Source organism: Nilaparvata lugens, chromosome 4 (genome assembly GCF_014356525.2).
Source record: "Nilaparvata lugens isolate BPH chromosome 4, ASM1435652v1, whole genome shotgun sequence".
In the NCBI taxonomy this organism is placed as follows: Eukaryota; Metazoa; Arthropoda; class Insecta; order Hemiptera; family Delphacidae; genus Nilaparvata; species Nilaparvata lugens.
The window spans coordinates 59,292,437-59,319,008 of record NC_052507.1 but is presented as its reverse complement, the minus strand read 5'-3'; the positions used below and the strand labels follow the sequence as shown (position 1 = coordinate 59,319,008).

General features: G+C 31.7%; 2 protein-coding genes across 3 annotated transcripts; both read right to left on the bottom strand.

Moving 5' to 3' along the window:
* Positions 1-1,032: 1,032 nt before the first annotated feature.
* LOC111056970 lies at positions 1,033-5,966 on the bottom strand. 2 transcript variants are annotated; one of them, XM_039426033.1, is made up of 4 exons: positions 5,907-5,966; positions 3,783-3,861; positions 3,312-3,413; positions 1,033-1,337 (listed from the first exon to the last, which is right to left on the bottom strand). In XM_039426033.1, the coding sequence occupies exons 1-4, from the start codon at positions 5,915-5,917 to the stop codon at positions 1,251-1,253; spliced, it is 279 nt and encodes a 92-aa protein (XP_039281967.1). In that variant the 5' UTR covers positions 5,918-5,966; the 3' UTR covers positions 1,033-1,250. The 2 variants fall into 2 exon arrangements, with proteins under 2 accessions (XP_039281967.1, XP_039281969.1); XM_039426035.1 differs by lacking the exon at positions 5,907-5,966 and adding an exon at positions 4,127-4,174.
* Positions 5,967-12,021: 6,055 nt separating this feature from the next.
* On the bottom strand, positions 12,022-24,671 carry LOC111063115 (general transcription factor IIH subunit 3). The gene is made up of 6 exons (XM_039426032.1): positions 24,365-24,671; positions 19,235-19,424; positions 17,253-17,456; positions 15,324-15,447; positions 13,125-13,247; positions 12,022-12,471 (listed from the first exon to the last, which is right to left on the bottom strand). Exons 1-6 carry the CDS (start codon positions 24,372-24,374, stop codon positions 12,232-12,234), a joined length of 891 nt encoding a protein of 296 aa, XP_039281966.1. The 5' UTR covers positions 24,375-24,671; the 3' UTR covers positions 12,022-12,231.
* Positions 24,672-26,572: the final 1,901 nt, after the last annotated feature.

Sequence of the window (26,572 nt, the reverse complement as noted above, 5' to 3'; positions counted from 1 at the left end):
AATCATAATCTTATAAATTATGAAGATTATCATTAAGATAGTAAATTAAAACGTTGGTTCAAATAGATAACTCATATCAAAGAGCTGATCTAAGATTATGTAGATCTTTTCAAGTCTCATGAATCCAAGCAAGTCTTTCCAATTCATGTTTTATGTCAGTTGAAATTTTGGTTTACCAATCACTCATATCCCACAATTGATTTTAGTTTATGCAAATGTCATTGAAAAATGCAGCTCGAATATAGCTGTATTTATTTTGCAATTGGCATTTTACTGCATATTTTTTGTCGATTGTACTGTCAACTTTCTGATAACACAAACAGCATAATAGAAAGCTCATGTGGGCATCATCCGAAATAAAAAAAAAATAATAAAGAAATTATAGTGAGTATATGCATTGTACTCTTAGAATCTAATTAAGGCTACAATGCATTTTTTTATAGTAAGAGATCTATATTGGATGCATATTGAATGAAAAAGACTAAGAAATTATCAAAAAACCACTGATTTATTGATAATTAGAAAGACCGGTTTCGGTTATTACACCATTGTCAATCTCTGATTAACTAAAATTTTAGTTAATCAGAGATTGACAATGGTGTAATACCGAAACCGGTCTTTCTAATTATCAATAAATCAGTGGTTTTTTGACAATTTCTTAGTCTTTTTCATTCAATATGAATAATTACCACAATATCAACTTCTCAACTACACAAAAAGTGGATGCATATTAATAAAAACAATATAAAAACTTGTAGTACCTACCCTATATCATTCAAAACTTTAAAATATTACAACGACCAGTTTCGACCATAACTTAGGTCGAAACTGGTCGTTGTAATAGCCTATATCAAAGTTTTAAATAATAAAGGGTACTACAAGTTTTCATATTGTTTTTATTAATTTGTAAAAAAGTAGCCCAGTCAAGTGAAGTGTTTTTATGAATGCAGATTATACGAGTATCGTATTCATTCATAGTTTACTAGAGTTCCAAATAGACAATAGACTATAGCTCAATAAAATACACATATGTCTATAGTTACCTTCAAAATAAGATATTATTCAATGAAACATTTACATAGTCGAAATTAGAGTAACTGAATGGCAAGTCAATGCAATGCCTCAGCACAACTTGGGCTTGTCAAATTGTTACTCACATACTGTAACTTACTACCGTACCGGAATTATGATTACTTTTATGATTTCCTAAATTGAAGTCGTAGTTTCCTTTTCAAATCCTTGATTAAGTTCTATCTACGGTTTTGATCAGATGTCTTCTCTTGGATGTAGTTAGTTATGGAGCGGGCTTCACAAGAGGCGAAAACTCTGATCTCGTTCTGAAAAATACGAGGAAAAATAGAAAAAAATTTTCATAAGATTTTGATAAAACATTTAGTGAGATTGAAGTTAGATTGAAATATTCATGAATCAACATACTATTCAGTGATATATCTTGAAAAATGGAGGTTGAAGTATATAATTCGTAAGGCCCATTGACAATTCAAATTATAAATTAAGGAGAGGTGGGACCTTCTCGCTAGGCACTTCCCACCAATAAAGAGCAATAAGAATTTATATTATGCTTTTCGACTCGAAAATTTCAGTATTTATTGATATATTTCAAGATATTTTACATAATATTTATCATAAATTTGATATACTTTTCAAATCCAAATTTATTAGCAGAAAAAATACTGAAATTGACAAATTGCAAAACTGTTACAACTATATATATCTAGAATTCTAGATGTTATAACATATTTCATGTAAATGCATTAAATTCATATTATGGTTCGTTCTCATTGGAGTCAGAAACTTCAATCTCTAATAAACTGAGTTCATCCTATACTGCCTTCATTTTGTATTACAAATACTTCATTCAATACTGATATATACTAGAATATATGTCAAATTACTCATTTTTATTTATAATCTATTTAATTTATTCTGGTTTTTCATTTCATATAGCGCGCTCAAGAAATGTTAGTCATTATAACTCTCTTCTAAATAGAGTTCAGAGAATCTTTAATCATTGTTCGGAGCACTTAGACACCTTCTGGTTCTCCCTCTCCAAGATCTCGTTTAATTTGGTTGCGTAGCATGTGATCTGTTTCTTTGTGATTGTTGTTTTAATTTTATCTTATTTTATATTATTATTATTTAATTAATAATCTCCTTCCATTTTTGGTTATACACAGACATTCTTTCTCTCTTCATTCATTGTTCTCTTTTTCATATTTTTATCGATTCTATTTTGTTTAATGATTATTCTTATAATCAGTTATTATTGTTCACGATTACTTCAGTGATTATTGAGTATTCTTTTATATTGATTGTATATTTATTTTATTTTTTATCTTCATGTATTTCAAATTGTATAATGTGTTGAAAAAACTGTATTCTGTGAAGGAGGCAAAATGGGTTTCAGCCTGTTGTCTCCATTAATAAATATCATTATTTTTATGAATAATATTCCACTAATTCTACTACTGCCAAGAGCATAAAAGAACACAGATTTTTTTAATGTGATAAGCCTGGCGTAAAACTGGGTTTTGACTGTGAAATTGGAAAAAAATGTTAGTCGTTTTTTATGACTTTACTATTCATCCATACAATCATACATTCACAAATTTATTCACACGTTGATTTATAGCAATGATTGGATGAGGCCAACAGGCACAGCCCAAAACAGTTTTTCCCCAAATACTGATAGATGTAGGCCTACTTCTCAGAAAAGAGTTCTTTCCTGTTTTATGTACGATTTCGTGAACGACAGGGTTCAGTACAGGAAATTATACCGATCCAAGTGTTGAATATTCACAAAAATATTCTCCATAGAAAAAAAACTATTGAAACCTGTAATAAGATTTACTTAATATTTTTAAAACTATTATAATGAAGAAGACATTGATGTTGTACATGAAGGAGTGCTTAGCTACCGTACAGTTTGAAATGAGTCTCACTATAATATTTGACTTGTTAATTATTCTACCTACTATCATTCATTCAAGTATTTGACAAATTGTCAAAAAAAATATTTCACTGGAAATTTCACAAAATGATATCATTTGGAATAAATATTATTTGAGAACGGTAGTAAGTATAATAATTGTAATATTGAGAGGATAATAATAATATAGACAATATTGTGATTTATCTACAGTACTTCCATCACATATATGTCAAATTTTCAGAAGATATTGTTTCATTATTGATAACATTTTAATAGTAGTAGTATCCAAAATTGAGGTGATATTAATTTTACAGTAATATCATTAGATTTGACAAATTGTGAAAGAATATAATCTTACCAGTAGCATTTGACAGAGAGAGGAGACGGGTTTTATCGAGCATTCGTTATCAGCCATATAGCCTGCTCGCTTTCCTGGAGTCCAATCTCTTGAGAAGGTGACCTGAAAAAATTATTGGATTCATTTAAATTAATTCGATTGGAGGAGGAGAGGATTGAAATTGTGACAATGAGTGTACAAAAATGATTTGTCATTCCTCAAATTCAATCAATCAATAATCAATCAAATAGAATCATTCAGTAACTTATATTGTTGTCATAAAATCACTTCGTTTATATGGGCTATTTTATGCTAAACTTGAGCATAACTTTCAGCATGAACTTATAAACATAGGCTACATTACACTATAGAAGTTCAAGGTACAACCAGACGTTGATTGTAGTATTTAACAAAAGGTATCGCACAAGTTTGGAATCCTTTTAACTTGAATCAATAAATTATACTTTTTATAAAATATTCAAAATTGTTCACCTGGCCATTGACAATGTTTTCCATAATGTAGAAACAGAGAATGGTAGCAACGAAGGCAATAGCCAATGACATATTTTGTCTGAAACAAAATATACAACCAAATAAAATTTAATGTAACCATTAAAATTATGCAATCAATTCGATATATATGAATAAATAAAGCCTTAATTTTTGTTCCAAAACATAGAATAGGTAAGCAGTGCTTCAAATCATTTTCACACACAATAATTTTTGTAACTTTATTGATTGAACTTAAATAGAATAACATTTATTTCAACGTTTGTAACTTTTTGTTTTAAAGGCCAATCCCATCACCGGCTGCAATAAAGATACAACTTACTCACCAGCAAAACATTAGAAACTTGGGTGAACTCAATGGAAAATCAGGTGAACTTAGAAAAGCATATAATATGTGGTGAACAAACCAGTAGCTAGTTCTATAAAACACCATGATAAGAATATTCAATAATCAAAAGAATGAATTATTTCAATGGTCGATAATCAATCATTAAAAAGAAAGTATAACGAACTATTTAGTGTAACTTGAACAATTTCAAAGCAGTTTTAATTTGTAATCTACTTCGTACAAATTATCTGGTTTATAAACCTTTTTAAAAATATTATTGTAGCAAACTATTTACTTTTATCTACCCTATATTGAACAAATAATAACTTTCTCACTATAAAAGTCACTCAGTATAGCTGCAACAAGACTCAAGTCACTATAAACTTCAAGTTCTCTAATATTACTCACATTTTTGGTGTTGTAAAATAGAATGCACTATTCCAGTCCTTAAGAGGAAATATATAAATTAGTGAGATATCTTCTTAAAATGTATGAATACAGGGCTACTTATTTTTATTCATAAAATAGAATTATACTACCCTTTGAAATTAATAAAATAATAGATTAAAAATACAAATTATAACAACTAGTTTCAGTGATTAAATATAAATATAAAGAATAAATTTATTTTTTAAAACCTGAAGATGAAGAGTGTGGATCACTGAAACTAGTTGTTATAATTTGTATTTATAATCTATTATTTTATTAATTTCACAGGGTACTATAATTTTCTATTTTATAAATAAATTAGTGAGAATAGCTTAAAACTGTCAGTATTAGTTGAATGAAAAATGTTGATTATACCCTATGAGGAATGCTGCCAGTTTGAAGTGTGTCTCACATTATAATTGGAAACATATCTACAACGCAAAAAGTGAGTAGTGCTTGAGAATTTTTCAAGTTAGAATTTACACAGTTATTTTAAAGTTACTGCGTTTTTCAAAATATGAAATTTTTAAAGTTACTGCAGTTTTTTAAACTATGGAAAATATAAATTTTATGTTTTCGAATGTATAGTGGAGCTGACTTTTTCATCTGTTTCTAAACACATAGTTCAAATATCCTGGAAAACACGAACTATTATTGGTAGCACTGCATCATCAAAATAATAAATTGAACAAGAAAAGAGAAAAATTTAAAATCTACACGATCAAGCTTTTATTAACTTATACAACACCAAAAGTTGGTAATTTTTAAAAATCACCGTGGAAAACATTTGGTAATCTATATGAAAACAGATTAAACGATAGGAAAACAAAAGTGTATGACATTAACACAATACATACTATCAATTAATATCACAATAACTAATTGCACAAAAAATGAACCACTGTGTACTTAAAAATTTCTAGCTTACGAATGAGCTTGATTTATTTCTAGCTGTCAGCATTTGCACAAATTAATAGCCTACTATTATCAATGTTCCCCAATAAACCATTGCTGATGATGATTTAATTAGATTAAATCTCACACCAATATTTGAATCCATCATTTTTATAATTTCAGGGTGAAATTAAAACAATTGAACACAATTTGAATGGAAAACAAAAATAGCACCATAAGACTATACATCATCACAATAAAAAATTGAACAAGTAATGAATTACTCGAAAATTCTCTTATAAGACTTGCACTCACCACTGCGATTCGCATGACGACGACGATCTCAACTATTAGACCACGGTATCTCTCTATCCCGTCGCCGTCATGCGAATCGCAGAGGTTTATGTGTCAAGTCGAAAATCTGCTAAAGTCTAGACAAGCTCACAACAACTCACCTGTGATACATCTTGACTGCTTGTGAGATAGCCGACCCGTGTCCCTCTCAATTTATATCCAAAATTCGCAACTTGCGCGCAAAATCTTCCGCCGCAGGGCAAGAAACAATTTCGATTCCTTTGACAAGTCAAGTATCAAAGCAACCGGTCGACACGTGTGGGTTGGTGATATCTCCCGCGGTCATCCAAATTCATTTCCACTTCTGACAAGATGAAAAGTAAACATATTTCGTCGACGGAATCGAATATTGAGCCAAAATTAACCCTCAGGAGAGAACTACTTCATATGTCAACATTGATTCAATGAGAACTGATGGTATTAGGTATAAGAAATGTTGACTGTTTGAAGCGAATCTAAATGTGCAAGGATTGATTCATTTCCACGTGTTCAAACTGTCAGCATTGGTTCAATAGTCAACTTTCATGTTATCTGTATAAGAAATGATGACAGTTTAAAGTGAATCTCACTATAGGTGTTTATGTGTAGGGGTTGGTTCATTTCCATGTGTATCAGACTGGTTGAGATTAAATATAATTTTTCCATTTGATTTTGGAATTTTCCCTTTTTGAAGCCAAAGGAATCTAGCCAAACGATATTTCTATCTGATGCCAGAGACAAACGAATATCCTCTCTGCTGATAACCAGCTTCCAGATGCTGGTTTTTGAAAAAGGACCGATGCCCTAAGGTTAGAGCATATGAAGCTTGTCAAAGTTGAATAATTGCATGTATCTGAATTTTCTCTTTGATAGAGTGGAATATCAATATTGAATCTTTAAAAATATATTCATATATTCTATCTGAGTACGGTAAATAAATAAGATTCGAACCAATAAACTAGTAACCCATCTAATATACGTTTGAAGGTGAATAATAATCGAATGAATATGAATTTTCATCTTTGATAAAGGGAAAATAATATATAGATGTCTTCCAATATTCCTTTGAGAATATCAAAATATTCTTGCTGAGTAAATCCAGTAACCTTTCTAATACCGAAAAGTGAAATACTCACTTCTGAATTTTCTATTTGAGTTTTTTTATATCAATATATTTCAAAGAGTCTTTGAAAATATTTACACATATCAGTACAGTACAGTCTCACTAAGTAAATACATTATTTTCTAACCAAAAACCAAGTAGGTAACATAATCTACTCGTAACACTCAGAAAAGAATATATTTTTACTTTCCTTGCCCTATTACCATAGGTAAGGAAAGTATTGCCTTCCGAAAAAAATTAAGGTACCCAAATTTCTAAATTTCTATACGTTTCAAGGTCCCCTGACCCTGAGTCCAAAAAAGTGGTTTTTGGGTATTGGTCTGTATGTGTGTGTGTGTGTGTGTGTGTGTGTGTGTGTGTGTGTGTGTGTGTGTGTGTGTATGAGTGTATGTGCGTCTGTGTACACGATATCTCACCTCACAATTAACGGAATGACTTGAGATTTGGAACTTAAGGTCCTTACAATATAAGGATCCGGCACGAACAATTTCAATTAAATGCAATTCAAGATGGCGGCTAAAATTGCAAAAATGTTGTCAAAATCAGGGTTTTTCGCGATTTTTTCAAAATCGGCTCCAACGATTTTGGTCAAATCCATACCTAGAAAAGTCATTGATAAGCTCGATCAACTGCTACAAGTCCCATATCTGTAAAATTTTCAGGAGCACTGCACCATCTATGCAAAGTTTGATTCTAGATTTTCAATTATCAGGCTTCAGATACAATTTGAACAAAAAATTTCAATTGGAAAAGATTGAACATGAAAATCTCTAAAATTAATGTTCAGTAACATTTTCACCTAAAATTGAAAATAAGCTCGAAATTCGAGAAAATATGATTGCAAACTGTCAAAACTTTCAATTGCAAACTGTTGAAAACTGTTGATTCTATTAAATCATTCACTATGAAGAGATAGCAGACCTCGTGTGTTCCAGCGTTCTTGTCCTGTCACCAGCTGGCTCAGATCTCTGAATAGTAGTAGACTTGAGATGCGCAGGAGCACTAGCGTCAGGTGATCAATTTCTATAACGGCAAGAAAAGTTGTGTGAGTGCGCCACACCAGATTTTTAATTGAAGAAGTTGATAGGCTACTGCTTGATACACGTGCTTCAAATACAATTACAGTAGGCCTATTCTCAATATAGACATAAGGTTTTATCATTTTTACAAAGATTTTTCATTATTTTCTGAAATAAACAATAATAGTTTACTTACAGACTGTAACGCTTTCAAGTTGCATTCACTCATTTCCAACAGTCTTCATTTGGATATTCACCAAATAAGATACAAGATCTTCCAACCCAAATACAGTAGTACTTGGCGTTTTCTTGTTGGAAAAAATCAATTTTATTTTCAGTTTCTTGACGTGATCCATTGTTCAAATGAAAAATAACCCAGTCAAAGTATTTACTAGAGATAACTCCTCAAGAGATCACCCATCTAATAGGAGTTTCTGTTGTATCCTGACTGATCACATTTGAATGAAATACAGTTTGATTCATTACAATATTCTACAAAAAAGCTATCCTATAAATTAAATGCAACCTACGTCGAGTTTCATTGGTAAAATAATTTCATTTTATAGTATTTTACCTATTTAGCATTCGCATTGAAGTTGAATAGATTTTAGATCTTTCGATTTTAGAGTTACTGGTATTGTACTGTTTATAAATTCACAATTCATGAAAATACATTCATCCATCATGAATGAATTAGCCTATTCATTTTCAATTGTATAGTGCCCATGTGCTAACTCTCTTAATCACCAACCCAATGAATTATTTTATTATTGATTCATCTATGAATCAAGAATCTTATTGCTAATTCATAAAAAATCAACCCAAAACAAGAGTGAATGATCATCCATGATCTACGTAGGTCAATCTAATAGATCAAAAAAAAAAAAAATATATATATATATATATATATATATATATATATATATATATATATATATATATATATATTATATATATATATATTGAGACTTTTTATTTATATCATAAAAATATCAATAATTATATTGAAAAAAATTAATGTTTCATCTACCTACTTACTTGACCTTACTTTGCGCTACAGCCCGATGTGGGCTTTGACCACCTCCACAACATTATCCTCCAACTATTTCTGTCCAAGGCCTTTCTCCACCATCCACTTACTCCCATCTCTCTCAAATCCTCAAATTTCAAATCCTTCTCCACATTCTGCATTCATTGTCCCCTTTGCTATCTCTTATAATGGAAGATCAATGAGGGGATTTTTTCATTCCCCCGAATTGTAGAGCGTTACACCAATGTTTCCTTCATAATCAGAATCAATAACATCAATATCGCAACTCCTCTAAGCACAACATAATATTAATATCGAGTAACCTGGCTGGCTCAGGTTTGGTGTCAGAGTATTCAGGTCGCACCTGATCAATTTCAGGGCCTCTGACATGACCTAACGACTGTTATTAGGCAGCCGGGACCGACGACTTAACGTGTCCATCCAAAAACAATTATCTCATGGTTACTTGCAATCCTAGAGTGTGAAGTTGAGACAGGCAGATTATTCTATGATTTTGTGTTTCTGTAGTAAAAGCTGCAGCAGCTGCTTTTACTTCACCAGTACTTGAAAAGAATTCAACTGGAAAATCTCATCTCCATTTCTCTATATATCTTTTATACTAGTTGTGTTGAAGAATATATTTGGGAATAGTAATAATATTTTTTTCAATTCCATATTTGGCAAAGTATCATTTTTAATGAAAACCCCAACTAAATTATCTTCACTGTACGTGAGAGAGCTTAAGACAACATGCCGCAGTTCTCTTCTATCTCACTTGCCGCAAACCATCAATAATAATTATTGTTCTTTTGTAATCAATTTATTTTGCAATAAACCGACGATTCTAACTTAATTTGTGTGTAATTTCTATCTATCTTAAATCAATTTTCACGATTTTAATTCAATTTGTATCATTGTTCACTTTTCGATACAGCATGATTCAAATTTTCTTTTGTAAAACAAGTGTATGAGTTGCCTACTTTTATTAATAATCGAGGTTCAAGTTTCATCATTTGAATTATACAAAGCTCTCTTCAACTAATGCAAGAGTCTAAGAGTCCATCAATATACTTAATGAGTTTTATGCATTCTGTCGGTGAATGATTCTGAATGAATGATTCTCTACCAACTGAACAATTGCTACAGTGCAAAATCTTTTCAGAAGTATTCATATATTTCTAGATATATTTTTGTTTATTTCTTAATACTCCTGTATGCAGACGAAAATCGACTTCTTCGCGCACAGTACATTTGCACATTTATATTTTCATTTTCTTTTTTTCTATTATTTGATCGTGTCAACATCAGTAATGCAGTAATAATGCATTTCAAAATTATTTTGAATTTGTTTATAATTCAAACTGTATTGTTAGTGTTTCTGTGACAAATAAAGTTTCTATAAAAAAATATAAAGAAAATAAAATCTTAGTACCCTTTTTGAATTATTTTTTCACAACATGTTTCAACATTGATGCCATTTTCAAGTGATATGAAGTAAATAAATAAATACTGCTGGAAGATTCTTATTTTGATCATATGTTGGTGTATTCATATGATTTTATGAACTAGGACTGTAAATTTTGGATTTAAATTTGCATGATTCTATCAAAAATGGGGTTATTGGTGTCTAATTGGATTAAGTTTATTATTTTATCTCTGTTTGCTTTTGCCACTTCGTAAATATGAAATTCTCCTTTAACATTCAGTTTTCCACTTTTATGACCATAATTTAGTATTTCCATATTGGAATTTATATCTGTAAAATTATGGCCTGATCTATCAAGTGTTCAGCAAATGCCGACTTTTGTGTATAATTTTTAGATTTTAGTGATTGGATTATGTTCTCAAAACCTAATATGGAAATTTCTACCCATTTGTCCGATATAGAATTTGTTGCTATCACTACATTTAAGTTCATAAATTCCAGATTTTCTGAACTTATCTTGCTGTACATTCAAATTTGATTTCTTTTTATCAGTTCAAATGCATTATTTGTTGTCCTATAACCTAAAATGAATCTATTCTTTGTAAAAGTCTTTCTTATAGCTCTATTAAATATTGTGTTATATGGAACACAAATATATTCTCTATTTCCTACATTTCCTTGATTATTTTGAGTTCTATTCTGTATTACTTTTTGTTTGTGAATCATTCTATCAATAGATTTGGTATTATATCCATTTGTTACTGCCATAAATATTTTATTATTTTCTTCTTTTTTCTGTAATTATCCTTTGACATGGGAATATTTATTAGCCTGTATATCATTGAATTAAAAGTTGAAATTTTTTTATGCCAAGGATGATTTGAATCTCTAGGAATTATACAATCTTTATGTGTAGGTTTTCTATAAATGCTAAAATCATGTTTGTTATCTTTCATACTTATCGTTAAATCAAGAAAATTATTTCATGTTCTTGAGCTTCCATCATAAATTTTACAGGAGGTGATATTGAATTTAAATATAATTAAAATCTTCATGTGTTTTATCTTCATTATTATACAGACATATTATATCAACATATCTGTGCCAATAAATAATATTTTTCTTTAGAGAATTATTATCAGTCATTTTAGATTTTTCCAAATTGTTCATGTATATATTAACAAGATAACCTGATAAAGGAGAGCCCATTGCCAAACCTTCATTTTGTTTGTAATTTTTCTCATTGAATTTGAAATAATTTTGATCTACACATATTGTTGTCAATGCTATTAGATCTTCAATTTCATCATTATTTATATTATTATCTATCAAATTCTGTTTCAGAATTCTAATTGTTTCATCTGTTAGAATATTGGTGTACATGTTGGTTACATCGAATGATAGGAAAATAGCATTAGTTGGAAGTTTTATGTCTTTAATTTTTTGAACTAAATGATATGTATTTTTTATGCTATGGTTTTCTATTTTCATTTTATTTTTCATTTTCTTTATATTTTTATTACAAGTAGCCCTATACAGAAAAGAGATTAGTGGGTTTTTGTATTTGAAGGAATGTTAAGCTATGTTATAACAAGGAGAGAATTGAGGCCTCAACTTTCAGTTAAATAACAAAATAAAATTATTTACTAACCTTATCACTTTAATTACAAAAAACCTTAGGGCCGCGTTCAGAGACGATATCAAGTCGGCTTGAGAAATCAAATTTTCAGCTGAGAACAGTTAAAATGAGAACGCTTCAAACCTCATCTCTGAATACGGCCGTTAATGTACAAAAAATACGCAAACACTTCACAGTATGAGGAGTGATTACTGATTTGATACAAAGAGTTCATCCCAATTTCTGTTTCTTCTTCTTTGGTTTGATGGGGAGCGGACCGGGCGTTTTGAAGACGGCGTGACACGTGGTGCAAATCGGGCTGAATCGGCAGAAAATCGACAAGCACACCGAGCACACATAGCCGATGTCGATCAGTTGTCTGTGGCAGAAACATGATGCTCTGTAGTCGACCTTGACAGGCGGAGGCAGAAGCAACTTTTTCCTGATCGGTGGCTCTGGCAGGAATACCCACTGAAAAACACAAGAAAATAATGTTAATAAGTACAGGCTAAAACTAAATTAATTAATGAGTTGTATTAGTTTGAATATTGTCATCACTGTGGCCCTATTATTCTTTTTCAAAATCGGGTAGAAAATAGTTACACCACTAAAACCTTACTCTGCTACAAATTTATGTTCTACTGAGCAAAACTAACACCATTGGTTCTCATGGAATTGAACACACATTGGCAGAAATTATTATATTTTCATCTTATTATGCTTATGGCTTTCTCGACAGAGAGATCCTATAAGGATACTTTGCCTTGCTGCAGTACCCAATATCATATCCAATATCCGAAATCATAAGTGAACAAACACTTATAGGTTAAATTGTGTTGAAGTTCAATAACTAGAGATTTTCATTTTCACTTTCATTCCCGCCTAATATTTTTTATACTATAAAGTGAAAAATAAAATGAAAAATGTGAAGACTCTCTTAAGAGCCAATGTCTTTCTTTTCCTGCCCAGCAAAGCTGAAACTTATTGGAAACAGGGCTTGAGTGTTGGACTAGTTTTTGAAGTAAGAGCATAATGTCCTTCTTGTGCCCAGCAGAGATTTCATTGGACAACAAAGTTCAACCGTTGTACTTTTTTCAAATAATGATAACTAGTCTCCAACTCACCAGAAGATACTGAAGAAGACCTTGAAATTGTGGTATTCGCAGGTATAAACCACCAGAAATGTCACAGCCTTGTTGCAGTAAACCCAAGTCATGATCCAAACTGCAGATGTCGATTATAACATTCTGAAAAGGATACAAATAGAATCAATATTATTGCCAAGAAATAGAATAGATCTATTTACAACAGTGCTATTTATAATAGGTTTAGAAACTTCAAAATTTTGAATTGCTTTTGGTCTGGATAGTGATTAACTACCATGAATCTTCGTGCACTCGTATATATTTGTGTATTTTAATAAGTCACAATAGTAAATTTTATTGAAAACAATAGAAAAGGTAGACTATATTTACAACATTGCTATTTATAATAGGACTAGAGTCTTCAAAATGTTGTATTTCTTTTGGTCTAGATAGTGATTAACTACCATGAATCCTCGTGCAGTCGTATATATTTGTGAATTTGGAGATGTAACAAAAGAAATTATTATTTTTAAAAATAGAAAATGTCTATTTACAACATTGTTATTAATAATAGGATTAGTCTTGAGAACTGTTAATTGATTTTGGTCTAAATAGAGATGAACTAGGTACCTCGAGTGCAAAAAATATAGATTTGTAAATGTACAGATAGATGCAGTCACAATAAGAGGTAAGCTTGCCATGACGCTGCTGCAATTTAAACATTTTCTCCTGACATGTTCCTTGAGAATTATTAGAAAATATTTATTTTTATTTATGTGAGTACAGTAAAAATATGTTTTGTCTAGTATGATTTTACGTTTTGGGTCTATCCAGTCTCAGTAGATGTAATTGAATTCAAAATAAATCTCGGTTCACTTGCATTGAACTACATTGACCTATTCCCATGACATGTATGAAGATGATTTACATGATAGATTAGTAGACCTAGATTATAATGTAATCTAATGTTAACTATAACTTCTCATATTCGAGTAAACTTATTCCTTTGCACGTACATGTATTAAATTTAATCGTGATTAAATGACAGTTATATGCCACGAGAGCCAATGATAGAAGCTGAAGGCGCCTTTAATCATCGGTTAATCACAGTAAGATTTTATGAACGTGCAACCGTGCCTTACAATTCTATGATATTGTAAAATCTATGGAAATGTAATAAGTTGATTACCTGTTTTTGAGCGGTGAAGAAAACATTCATATAATTCATATACTGAGACGCGCTATCACTGCTGCCAGTTATTGCCAAGATTCTAGAATTCAGTTTCTCACCAACCGGTTTTTCAATTTCTTGCCTAGAAATTAAATAACAGATTATTTCAATAACTCTAGAAACAAAATTACAAGTTATTTGATGATCATAGATTATTGCAATAGATAATCTATTATTAAGAACGTAAACAATAAAAGATCTTGTTTGAGAAACGCAGTTTTAGGCTTTATTGAGATTCATTAATACTTTCAGCATTCCTTGATTATGTGACGTCAATACTTACCACTGCTGACAGTTTATAGCGAGTCTTAACTATAGTATTTTTCACAATAAAATATAGTTTTTTAAGAAACAATATAGTTGAATGCTTTATAAATATAATCAAACTAAATCTTTATGGGAACTTTTCCTGTTGATCCTTGGAAATAGAATAGTAGCAATCACTTGAAATGAATAGCCAGGAGTTGAATGAATGATAAAGATAGAATATGAAGCACTTGAAATGGCAAAAATGGAGGAATTACAATTGAATTTAGAGAATTTTCTACTGACATGTTCCTTGAGAATTATTAGAAAATATTTATTTTTATTTATGTGAGTACAGTAAAAATATGTTTTGTCTAGTATGATTTTACGTTTTGGGTCTATCCAGTCTCAGTAGATGTAATTGAATTCAAAATAAATCTCGGTTCACTTGCATTGAACTACATTGACCTATTCCCATGACATGTATGAAGATGATTTACATGATAGATTAGTAGACCTAGATTATAATATAATCTAATGTTAACTATAACTTCTAATATTCGAGTAAACTTACTCCTTTGCACGTACATGTATTAAATTTAATCGTGATTAAATGACAGTTATATGCCACGAGAGCCAATGATAGAAGCTGAAGGCGCCTTTAATCATCGGTTAATCACAGTAAGATTTTATGAACGTGCAACCGTGCCTTACAATTCTATAATATTGTAAAATCTATGGAAATGTAATAAGTTGATTACCTGTTTTTGAGCGGTGAAGAAAACATTCATATAATTCATATACTGAGACGCGCTATCACTGCTGCCAGTTATTGCCAAGATTCTAGAATTCAGTTTCTCACCAACCGGTTTTTCAATTTCTTGCCTAGAAATTAAATAACAGATTATTTCAATAACTCTAGAAACAAAATTACAAGTTATTTGATGATCATAGATTATTGCAATAGATAATCTATTATTAAGAACGTAAACAATAAAAGATCTTGTTTGAGAAACGCAGTTTTAGGCTTTATTGAGATTCATTAATACTTTCAGCATTCCTTGATTATGTGACGTCAATACTTACCACTGCTGACAATTTATAGCGAGTCTTAACTATAGTATTTTTCACAATAAAATATAGTTTTTAAGAAACAATATAGTTGAATGCTTTATAAATATAATCAAACTAAATCTTTATGGGAACTTTTCCTGTTGATCCTTGGAAATAGAATTGTGCAATCACTTGAAATGAATAGCCAGGAGTTGAATGAATGATAAAGATAGAATATGAAGCACTTGAAATGGCAAAAATGGAGGAATTACAATTGAATTTAGAGAATTTTCTACTGAAAGAATGAAGATGAGAATGGTATATAATATTATTCTCCATAATTATATTGTATACCTTCTGAATCGATAATATTGTACATCGTCTACTTTCTGGACAGGAATGGAATACAGTGAGATTCACTTTAAATTATCAGAATTTCTTATGAATAACTTCAATGCTTCTCATCCTGCCAATGCTGATAGCTTCAGGTTGATTTCGTATAAAAATGCCCAACTTTCTATGACATAATTACAAAGAGTACAAGAAACAGTACTGTAAAATTCTCTTTGATCCATTATGGTTGCTAATTATTGCATTCAGGAGATGTAGACTAACTAATATTTTCAATAAAATTAGGTGATGCAATGGAGATTTATGAATAATTAAGCAATGAAGTAAAATTATCCAAATTTTGTGTAGCAGTGAAGGTGATAATGTGATATTGAACCATATTGGGGAATTATATGTAACAAAATTCTGGAGAGAAACTGTCTTTGGCTCAGCTTGTTGTTGTACTTTCCCAATAATAAATATCCCAATTGTATATGGTTTGTGCCACTGATAAATTGATAAATGAAAATAGAATATTGGATGAAAAGGACAGGAAGTTACAACACCAAATTTAAGGGTGAGTGCAAACAGAGAGTGTTCAGGCGTTCCGAGTTCCAGCTTTTTTGGAAGGATTTACATAAGTAAATGGATATCTGCATCTATATCCTCCTGAGACCTCTCTGACTGATGACCGCTGTCTGTGTACACATACCCTGATAGACACTTATAACTTGTGGTTGTGACATCTTCGAGTCTCTTTATTCGACTCTTAACTCATGTACACAACAGAAACATGTGACAGAATGAATACTTCCTTCAAATACCTCGTCATCGCACGTTCATGTATAATAACCATTCACGGTCACCGCTTCTAGACTTTGGAATTATCCACTCAATGAAGTAATTTTTGCAGCAACCTTGGGTACCTTAAAATCCAGGCTTTTTGCTATGTTGCTCAAGGATATAGAATAGAGCTGTTTTACACCAAAATTATAATTACTCATTTTGTGGCGAAATTTAAGCGTTTATTGATATCTTTTTATATTATTACTACTGATCTGTAATACAGATATTATTTTATATATCATCTTATTTCTTACAATTTATTATCATGAATTATCATGTAGTATTATACAGTATCACTCAATGTTATCATGAGAATGTAATAGGATTATGTAATGTAATATAAAATAATTTGTAGAGTTATAAATATTGTTTTAATCATGTTACCATATGCGTAAAGTCTAGTAATAATATTGATCAATAAAGTCTATCTATCCATTTATACAATATAATCAATCTCTTACCTATTGATGTAACACAAAGCCATAGCAAAGGCTCCAGCAAGCAATGTTTCTTTGGTGGGATCCGGTGGTTTACTGTTAGTTATAACCGACTGCAGATTGCCTCTGATGGTTTTCTCGACATGCGTGAAAAGTTCATACTGGCCGTCACGCTGCCTCGCACCCAGAAGTGACTCCCCTTCGTCATTTCCCGGATAAATAAACTTGCTGCGAAATTAGAGAGAAAATAATATTAGAATGAATTTATTTATTTTATTTATTTATAATTTTTACAAAATAGCACTGATTGGGAGAGAAAAACTAAGGATACTGCTTGTACTATTTCTCTCCCAAATTTAGATAACATTTTAAATCTCCGAAATAGGGTTATGGTTTCACTTTCCTAAAATTTAGTTCATTTCCACTAAAAAGCAACGAAAACTAAGAATTTTAAATTTTGACGGTTAAAAACAGAATAAAAACCAAAAATATCACACTCAAATCACCATTAATTGGAACATTTTTGCGTAATTTGAGAAAAATTTAGAGCCAGAAAAAACACAACTCACTATATAAAATGAAATTATCAAATTATCATTATTATGAAATGAATGAATGAAATTATCACTTAGTTACATATTTTGTTATTAGAATCTCAAGATAAAGGATACATGTGGAGATTTTTATCAATTTGCGTATTTAAAAATCATAGTCGAAACATTTTTTATACAGTATTCAAGAAGAGGACAGGAAGGTTATGGATTTATTCATTGAAAAATACTGAGAAGCTTTTATAGTAGGCTATAGAAGCTTTTTTTCTACTTCTCCAATACTTCCCTTTTCTTCTCCTATTCACCCTTCATTCCATGCTTTTATACCCTCTACCTGCCTATTACATGGGAAACCATAGTTGGCTAGGTATTTTTCCTCCTTTCTTTCTTTCTGCACACCCCACCATGAAGCCTCTTTTTGTATTTTATTCGAAATTTATTTTTGATTGTGATTATTTGTGTTTTGATTTCTTTTATGTATATTGTAGGCTATTGAGTTGATTTGGATAAAAGTGGTTGATTGAACATTGTGATTGTTATTGTGATCAACTATAAAATTTGTCAAAATTTAGAAAAAAATCGAATGAGTCTGTTGTTTCCCTCACAGTTATTGATGAGTAAATGATAATGAATGATTGTAAATGGTGATGAAATTTGGAAATGAAAATAAAATGCAATTAACATGACTTTGATAGCTTGATTAATCATTCTAACTTAAATGGAGTATGAAATTATTATTCTTCAGAATTTGGGGTCAGTCTGATCACTGTTATAGTATATCTATGAATGGTATCTATAGTAATCTATAGTAAATGGTAATCTATAGTATATCTTGAGAAATGTTAAGATAATGGATAAATTACGAATATGATACATAAATGTATAAACGAATATTATAAGTATGATTTTATTCTGACGTCTTCAACTATATTGACCTGTTGGTTTATAATCTACTATACCGTAGTGTAATATCTTATTTTAAAATCAACGATATTGCCTACATAATTTGTCACTAACAAGGTAAGTTATGCTGAAAATAAGGCTCAGTGAAAATAGGGCCTTGAGCCGCGTACAGAATTCAGACAAATGAGTACAGTGTGAATTATTAAGGTTTACCACAACAAAAAATTTAGGCCTGCATTTATCGACAATTCATGAAAATTGTTATAGTGGAGTAAGGTTTGATTGCATAACAACTAGCTGATGGAATCGGTTCCTGTGTTTGATTCACATCAAGTGTTTGATTTCTTTTGAAACAAGTAACCTAGAAGAAAATTTTAATTGAACAATCTTAATTGTAGCCATCGGATTAAATGCTTGGTTTGCGACATGAGAATCCCTTGGCCAACCGGCTAAAATAGATCGAGATGCAAGTTTCATATTGTAGAGAAGATATTTTTTATTTAAAAAGTTGAAAGAACATTTGAACTAAATAATTATTGCCACTTGAGTTACCTTGTTTGAGCATCAGATGTGATCACCGCTAACTTGTTTCTAGGTTTGAGCATGAGATGCGAGTTGGCAAATGCTATAACAGCGTCAACACAATGCGTAAACTTCTGTCCTTCCTTCTGAGGCTCGTTTATCAGAATTCGCTGCGTTGGATTTATATCAAATACAATTACAAGCAAACTGGTTTCTATGGCTGGAAAATATACAAATTCAGTTAGATTAATCATGAAATAAGCATAAATATGAAACATTTCTGTTACTAATTCCATTCCTACTGCATACCAGCTTATATTTTTCCTGGAATATTAGAAAAATAAAATATAGCATAAAAAGATATTTTATTATATAAGACGTTCATGTTCCAAATCTCATTGTTTATTCAAGCAAATAGTCCAAGTTGTTCTTCTTCGTGAAGCAATGTGATGATGATAGTCTCTCATACTGTGGCGTTCATACACTCTCACCCATCTAATACAGTGATAATAGATAATGATCGACAATTAATAATTGGCTTAAACAAACAGTAAAATCTGGATCACAAATGAGCTATACCATGGAATATCTACTAATGCTATCTTTTCTCTATGGTATAAGTGTTATCAAGTTATTATGAAAGTTAGAAGTCAATAGAAGAAGTTCCTCCTATTGGGAGGAGATGGGGATAGTATAAACATGTTTTCCTAATTGTTAATTAACAAGAATTATGTTGCATACAATAAAATAAAACGAACATTCTGTTCACTAAATTCAAACTGAAAATTGTCTCCTAGATTATATATGTAACATAAATGTCGGTTTCGTTTGAAAATTTGGAGAATGACTTTAAAACTAAGGCCCAACCTCATAGACCTATAAAGAGGGCATGCATTCTGTAGAGGCGATGAATTTTATTTTGTTCTTGCCAGCCACATTCAGTATGGCATCTAGATATGGGAGCATTCGGCGCATGTGAAAAACAAATTCCTGCTCCAGAAGAAGGCACTTCGTTCAATGACATGTGTGTTGAATGCACACTGCCAGCCCATATTCCAGCGCTTGGGCATCCTTACAATGGCCTGTACATACTGTTATCGCCCCTACATGTCAGTAAAAGCATCTGCATATTTACCAGAAGAGAGGAAGTACATGTCGCCTGTCAAGAGTGAAGGCCAGTTTTTCAGTGTTGACTGTGCGAATGTTCAACTGACTGCTATCAGTTAAAGGATTTTTTTGACAGGATGTTAGATGTCCACCCCTTGTTGTTAAAATCTGCTGCTCTACAGATGCTTGAGACAAATATTATCCTGAGTCAAACTAGACTCGCGTATAGGCCTACACTGATGGCTCAGCAGTGGGTGTAAACCGCGGTGCTGTCTACCATATCTCTTTCCAGGAGGGTTCATTCCCCGTTGGTCATATGTGTACTAATTTTTATGGTGAGATAGCTGTCATAAGTGGAGCAGCACATAATAATATGCTGCTAAGTAAGAATGAAGCGAAGAAAATTGTTTTCCTGTCTGACTCTACATCATCCCTAAACCTAGCGCCGCAGTGCAGGATGGTTTCTCACAGCTTGGCGTTGTTGTCATTTGAGATGGGTGTCTGGCTTGGAAGTGTTTAGGCCGCATTGCAGGATGACTGTTAACGGTTGCCGGAAGATCAACAGCTGGGTTTTTTTCGTTATTTTTCGTGATAGAGAAATTCTGATTGCAGATTCGTTCTCAGCGACCCCAAGTTTAGCCTAAAGGCTCAGAATGTCAACAATGTTTTTAAATAATTAAAAATCCGTGCTAATCATGGGCTTATAGAGCATTATATTCTCTTCAATTTCATCTATGGTCTCATTATTTTACGCATCTCCCAACGATTGTTGCAGCCCTTATAGTGTTGAGTGTGAAATCTTCAGTTTAACAACAATAGATCAATTGTCAGGGAAGTTGGGAAGGAATGTTTGGAACACAATATTTGACTTCGCAGCTTTGTTTGAACTAGTTAGAATGGGAACATATCAAAAGTCCTCATCCCTACTCCTTGAGCTTAAGGTATGAGGGTAGTTTAAAAGTTGCATTTTTTCATTTCTGGCTGACACGCATGAAACTGGGAAACAATGCATTTCAGCGACATGGCTGAGTAAAAATGAAGCTAAATAAATTTCCAACAAGTTTTGTACAGTAGAGTTTTGTGATATCATCTTTAGTTTTTGAGATATTCACTTTTAAAAGTGTAAAATCTTTGAAAATACAGTTATTCTTCCAACTTGTTGCACTTCCAGGGCTTATTACTCAACAACAATGCATCGAAAAAATGTAATTTTTTACACAGGGGTTAGGAGTGAAAACTCTCAATATTATTACTCCCCCACTATCCTTAAAAGAAGAGCTACAGGGTCAAAAATTGTGTTCCAAATTTTTTCCTCTATAATATTTCATTGACTGGACTATAGGAGTATTTAAAATACAGTGAGTTGTAGAGCATTCAATTATCTTCAATTTGATGTATTATTTCATCATTTTTTGCTTTCCATCAATAATTTTTATGGCAGTTTTAGTGTTGAGTGTAGTAGGAGTGAGGACTTTTTATATGCTTACCCCCTCACTATCCTTAAAATGACTGCGAGGTCAAAAATTGGGTTTTGAACTTTACCCTCTATACCTTTTTAAGCATTCGTTGGCTGGACTAGTATCTTATTACAAGTTAAGTGAGCCTCAATGACTCTTGAAAGGTTGTGAGCTGTGGAATTATTTTTCCTCCACCTACTGTCAAAAGTACTTACTTTACTCCCTGAAACATGATACTAAAGTGTCACTTTTTCGCTCTCGGTACTAAAAAACAGAAAAACTCCCTAGGGAGTAAAAGTGACTCCATTTAAATAACATGGGAAGCATCTCTATTTTAAAAACGTACATTTGGAATAGGTCAGAAGGTCTAAGCTCAGATGAGGAAGCATATAGAGTAGTCATTAAACCAACTAAATTCAATACCTTAACCAGACATTTGATCGATATATAAAATTTATGTTTGTATGCTGAAATTATTATTACAAACTTCATATCACTATACTAGAAAAAAATTATATTTTTTTCTTTTAATCCATGTTATTCAAAATACCAGCCAACAAATATTACTTATTAACTAATCAAATTTGAAACGGGAACTTCATCATAGCTGTAGTTGTGGCTGTCATTGTTGTTAGAACTTTAGCCGACAGATAGTGCTGTCGGAGGAGAACTGTGATTACAAGCCAGCTGTTTCTGTTTACTTTTTAGATTATGTTGTAACACATTGTTTGGTCACATACGTTTTTAAAAATTAGTTTATTTGCAGTTTTTATAAAAATGTAGGTGGAGGAAAAATGTTGTGTATATCACGAGTGAAAAATGTTTTTTCTCCCTCAGGAAAATTGTTGCCCTCGGCTTCGCCTCGGGCTTCAAACTTTTCCCTCAGGGAGAAAAAACAGCACTTTTCACTCTAGATATACAAATAACTATTCTTTTTAATATTGGATTAAACTCAAGTATGCTCGATTTTGCTGTATTTTATAATTTCTAATTTTTGGATTTTTATGGAGGGGATCAATTATTTTTGTGCGGAGAAATTGAATAAAATCATGCAATGAAAGTTGAATATTACACTCAATACTTTGTTGAATTTGTTTACCTGATTTACAGGCATTTATTAGTAAGTAAAAAGATTTTTTCAACTTGTAAGACATGAAAGTAGCATGATAATAGTAGTGCGATTGAATGATTTGTAGAGTGCACATTTCTCCTTTTAGTCTATGAACTTCAAATTACTGTTTTTTTTTGGACTTATACACAATTTATAAGTTATTCATCCTTATATTTCTTACATAAATCTGTTGTATAACAGTTGATTGAGATCACGTATAACAAAAAAGTCTTTTTCGGTCTTTTTTTATGTAAGATGGGAATATTTCCTCAATCTTAAATTCCCGGGAATTTTACATCACTCTCTACAGATGCTTGAGACAAATATTATCCTCCAAAAAACTTGTATATACGTCGACGCGCAATTAAAAAAGAACATACCTGTCAAATTTTATGAAAATCTATTACCACGTTTCGCCGTGAATGCGCAATACATAAACATTCATACAGTCAAGCTAGACTCGCGTATAGGCCTACACTGATGGCTCAGCAATGGGTGTAAACCGCGGTGCTGTCAACCATATCTCTTTCCAGGAGGGTTCATTCCCCGTTGGTCATATGTGTACTAATTTCTATGGCGAGATAGCTGTCATAAGTGAAGCAGCACATATGCTGCTAAGTAAGAATAAAGCGAAGAAAATTGTTTTCCTGTCTGACTCTACATCATAGCTTAAAGCTATAAGCTCAGCATTACCGCAGGACAACAATCTTGTCATAGAATGACAGCAACATCTAAATTTGCAGTCCAGGAGAGATGTGCATTTGCAGTGGGTGCCTGGGCACGTGATGTACAAGTAAATGAGAACGCTGATAGACTTGCTAAAGCGGAGGTTGAAGCTACTGGCAAAGGATTGGATTCAATGACAAAAAATGAAATTCTCCATACTTTGCCAAGATGTAAAGCTGTTGCTACATTTAGGATGAAAACTGGACACGAGTATCTCCAGAGCTATCTACACCATATAGGACTTTACAAACTATCCAATCTGCCCTTTGTGCAACGATGAAAAGGAAACAACTTACTATCTGGCTACAGTGCTCTGGAAGAGGAAAACAACACTGGGCTTATTATAGCCAAGGACGGGCGTTGGATAAGAGAATAAGATAATGGCAGTATTCGATTAACATTGGCGTTGCTATCCTTGTATCATTTGATAACAAATGAAATATAATTGATAATTTTAAATAAGAATGAACAGTTCCTTGTTTCTAATAATAAATCAGGTATACTGGTATAAGCTATCCTCCAAATAAGTTAATAAAGGCAATGGCAAGGCAGAGAATCGGGAATGCTGTTCTCCTATCTTTCTCCACTGCGATTATATTGTAAACCTCAATATACGCTATACTGTATAGGCCTATACTGTACAACAAATTACAATAATATTGGTGATTGAGCTCTAAAAAAATTACAATCAAATCTTATAAAATAAATAGGATATTATTATTTAATTTCAAAAATATTTATGGATAATGAATTACTCACCATCTGTCATTATGTAACGCTTTGGTATTAGAAATAAGACAGATAAAATGAAACTATTTACTTTTGTAGGTTATAAAGTAAGCACAACTTTGTTGTCATTGAATTGAGCCTACTACATTATAAATAAGTATTATTGAAGTTTTCTAACATCTCTTCATTCAAAAATTCAATTAAAAAACTTTCAATGTACGATAATTCATCAATTCAAAGATACAATAGTGTAATATCAAAGCTTTCAAAGTAAAAATAATAATAATGCACAAAAACTTTCGGCAAACATAACCTAAAATAATTTTATATTTATATCGATACCAAAAGTCGACTATTACATATAAACTTAGCTATCGATACTCAGCTATAGTCGATGCTGGTGAAATCCAGTCATGGTGTCGATCATGATTGATCATAAATAAAAATAATAAACAAAAAAATATAGTCCACTTTTTTCAAGATATATCTTGAGACATTTTTGAAAAAAAAACAAGTTTGCCTCCAATTTTTTGTTCTTATAATTTTTTAAAAATCTATGGTGATTATACACTCATAGAGCATTTGATTCTCTTCAATTTGATGTATAATTTTACACTTTTACGCATTTCCTCATGAATGTTGCAGCAGCTTTAGTGTTGAGTGTGAAATTCAATTATTGGACGGTTGATGCTCAAGGGAGTGAACTCGAAATTTAATCTTTTTCCTTCTGGTCAGGAAGTTGTGCTATAAGTACCCTCACGTAGCCTCTCCATCTGTCTCGATCCTCGGCCTGCCTCCTCCAGTTACCAACTCCAAGCGTCCTTAAGATGCATTTTCGTTTATGCGTAAATTTCCGCAGTTGACGACGGCAAGCATTGTTGACATCTTAGACCAGTTATAGAATAGACACGGCTCATTGTATATTCATACTGAAAGTCGATGTAGCCAACATCTACAGCCAAATCCACCCATCTTGACGTCACGAATCGGAAAGAAAGTACAGATTCGCGCGAACAATCGTATGTACATATGCCTCAACATTCACTGTACGTCCTTGTGGACGCGATCCACGTATGCCTCAGCATTCAAAAAGCTATCTGATTTGCAGACGACACGAAGACATGGTAGATGTAGATTTTCTACAACATGACGATGACAACAATGGCGTCATTCCATCATTGAAGATAGTTATCACAAATTGCAGCAGTAACATTTTATTTCAATGACTTATATAATAAAATCAAAAATAAAACTTGACAAACGATGTTGGTGGATTGAACGATTGTAGGTTGAAGTAAGGAAATAAATTGCTACATGACATAATATTGACAATTCAATCTTTCTTAGGTTGTCAAAACATTATGTTGTTAATATACTGAATCTAATTCAACTAGTTATCTAAACAAAAAATGATATCATCATGAGGGAAGCAATAACTCCACAAGAACGATTGGCTCTAGCTTTGAGATTCTTGGCATTAGGCGATTCATTGTTGGTTTCCAATATCTATTCAGAATCTCAAAAAAGAAAAATTCTACAATAATTCCAGAAGTTTTGATGACCTAATCAAAGCACTTAACACTGTCTCACAAAATTGACAATCTTCTTTAAGGAAATAAGCCATAAATTGAATTAAATACTAAATTGCTGCCCATTTTAAACCAACTCTGCTCATACACATGACAAAACAAGATTCTCCAAAAGATTAGCTTCAAGATTTACCTTCAAGGGAATACTAGTTCAAAGTTTGAATAAATCTCTCTATAGATAGCCTAGCTATCTAAAATGTATAATATCATATTGAAGATTACAATTTTAATTAACAACTCTGATTGATAACATGAAACAAACACAAGATGATTTGATAGCCACAGTAAAATAATATTTGAGCTATACTTTCTTTTAGGAACCCTGTAGAGAAGCTTTTTTTCACTTAAATTATGCAGTTCTAAATTTGTTAATCATGATACGAATTATATACTCCATGCATGTTTCTATTTAAATATTTGACAATCCACATATCCTACAAAATTATAAAAATCCTACAATTTACAATTAGTTATTGGATCACAATTTGATTTGTCATTCATTAACCTAATTCATTGGAATTAGGTTATGACGCCTTCAATGTTTACGTTTTGCCTCACTCGTATGGCAAAATCGCGTCCACACGTACATTTAATGCTCGCCCGAGGCGCCTTTGAGCACGCCAAAATACCGACAGGGTATTAATACCCA

Excerpts from the sequence above, each read along its gene's own strand:
- LOC111056970 (XM_039426033.1), bottom strand. Across the intron at positions 3,414-3,782 it reads AAAACATTGTCAATGGCCAG|GTCACCTTCTCAAGAGATTG; the intron begins GTGAACAATTTT and ends TAATTTTTTCAG. Across the intron at positions 1,338-3,311 it reads CTCTCTGTCAAATGCTACTG|AACGAGATCAGAGTTTTCGC; the intron begins GTAAGATTATAT and ends CGTATTTTTCAG.
- LOC111063115 (XM_039426032.1), bottom strand. Across the intron at positions 13,248-15,323 it reads TCTTCACCGCTCAAAAACAG|AATGTTATAATCGACATCTG; the intron begins GTAATCAACTTA and ends TATCCTTTTCAG. Across the intron at positions 12,472-13,124 it reads GTCTTCTTCAGTATCTTCTG|TGGGTATTCCTGCCAGAGCC; the intron begins GTGAGTTGGAGA and ends TGTGTTTTTCAG.